We start from the raw sequence: 1,852 nt of genomic DNA on the forward strand, positions 1-1,852 counted from the left end.
ATACAGACAGCGCAGGGCCACGGCTCTGCTCTGTGTCGGCGCGCAGCGCCGGCACGCCACGCTCAGCAGCCGGCCGGCTAGACGGCGCGGCGTCTTCCATCTCCTCCTCCTCCTCGTTATCTTCGTCGCCGTTGTCGTCTTCTTCGTCTTCTTCTTCTTCTTCTTCTTCTTCTTCTTCTTGGGCCTTTGAACAACAACATTATCACGAACGCTGCGAGGAGGCGCGCCGGCATCACGAGCGGAAGACTCGTTGGCTTCATGCTCTACAGCAGGCAGTGGCGGCAAGTGCTGCTCTTCTGTATCGAGCGGAGGCATGAAGTCCGCGAAGTCAACACCCTCTAAATCACCCGAAAGATCATCAGAAGAGTCACCCAGATTGATATCATCGCTCTGGGCGCGCGCGCGACGGTCATGTCGCCAGGTGTGAAGAATATCGTTAAGGTAAGGCGGCATGATGGCTTATATGGTGTTTTTACAGGTTTAAAATCAACCACGTAGTGCTACAAGCAGAATTTCTATATAATCAATACGATAATAATTAACTAAGCGTACTTATATAGTATTTTCATATTATTATCTCGTGCTGAGATTGATCTGAGAGTATCGTTGTATGTATAGGGTGGGTGGCTAGGGAGCGCTTTTAACTAATCATAGTGAATATAGCGCTTTTCCCCCCCCCCCAAGTACGCCGGGAGTACACGCGGGGGCACGTCGCCATAGGGTAAGTAGAGGGCGCTTTTAACACCAGGTTTGAAAGCGCCGCTCACATACCCTATGTCAACCCCACCACGCCTCTATCCCCGTGCTTATCGCGCCCGACGCGTTTTATTTTAAAACACCTATATATCTACCCACGCGTATATTTTTAACAACCTCTTTATTATTTCACCACGGACCTATCTTCATAATGGATCCCTCAATTTGTTTCTAAGATACGTATCTTCGCAAGCATTCTTTTATCCGCGAACGAATTGGCTTATCCGTTCAGTGCCTATTCTATAAGATGTCCTGGGAAGACATCGACGCAGCGAAAGCTAGTTTCGCGGCTGACTTAACAATGCCTGGACCTTCAAGGCCACGCGAAAGAACACCAGCAACACCTCGATCCTCATCATCGTCGGCCCAGACCATCACGATGCCTCATCGTAATACGGTAGCGCCGCCGCCGCCGCCTGACCACGCCGCGTTACGACGCAACCGCGCGAGCAACCTACGCAACCAGCCGCGAAGCCACAGCAACAGCAACAGCGGCCGGTTATCGCCTGCTACATCAACCACGAATTCCGATCGATTGTCGACATATCACGAGTCCAATCTACAATACCAGCCTGACAGCCAGCTTGAGGCATGGCGGCTTACCCTGGCTAACGCAACGAAGTCCGCTATACGCAGAGTAAACGGGAAAAATAACGATAAGATCAACCCGTGGAATCACGAAACAGGTCTAAAGGTTAGGGTCAGGCCATTACACGCAATAGTAAGGAATATCCGGGGCGGCGGTTACGAGTGTCTCGAGGTCAAGCGGTTATATGATTATAATCTGCCAATTATTCCATGGACTACCTTATGTAAAATGGATGGCGAACGGCTAAGAGAAATGATCAAGCAACGGACTCCCTCCTTCGCACACGCACAATCAATTATCCTTGGATGCGGTTGGGACCCTAAGTTGTCGAAGAAAGATAGCTGGGATGGCTTAACGATTGTTCCTGAGCCATTAGATCCCTTCAATGACTGGTTTGAGTATGTGTTCAACGATAGCGACCATGACTGGCAATACGAAGGTGGGAAGCTTGTTCTTTTTGCCGAGGGCCAGTTCGTTAAGCAAGAGGAAGAAGCCACGCCGCAGCCA

At 50.5% G+C, this 1,852-nt stretch overlaps 1 protein-coding gene across 1 annotated transcript; it reads right to left on the bottom strand.

Annotated features, from left to right (window-relative positions):
• On the bottom strand, positions 1-453 carry J7T54_003810 (uncharacterized protein; the record flags this gene model as incomplete). Its single annotated transcript, XM_051510744.1, has 1 exon — positions 1-453. A coding segment is annotated over one exon (453 nt), but the record flags the coding sequence as incomplete, so codon positions are not given.
• Between the last annotated feature and the right edge of the window lie 1,399 nt (positions 454-1,852).

This window comes from Emericellopsis cladophorae (assembly GCF_022114955.1).
Source record: "Emericellopsis cladophorae strain MUM 19.33 chromosome Unknown NODE_238_length_1852_cov_130_563944, whole genome shotgun sequence".
Classification (NCBI taxonomy): domain Eukaryota; kingdom Fungi; phylum Ascomycota; class Sordariomycetes; order Hypocreales; family Bionectriaceae; genus Emericellopsis; species Emericellopsis cladophorae.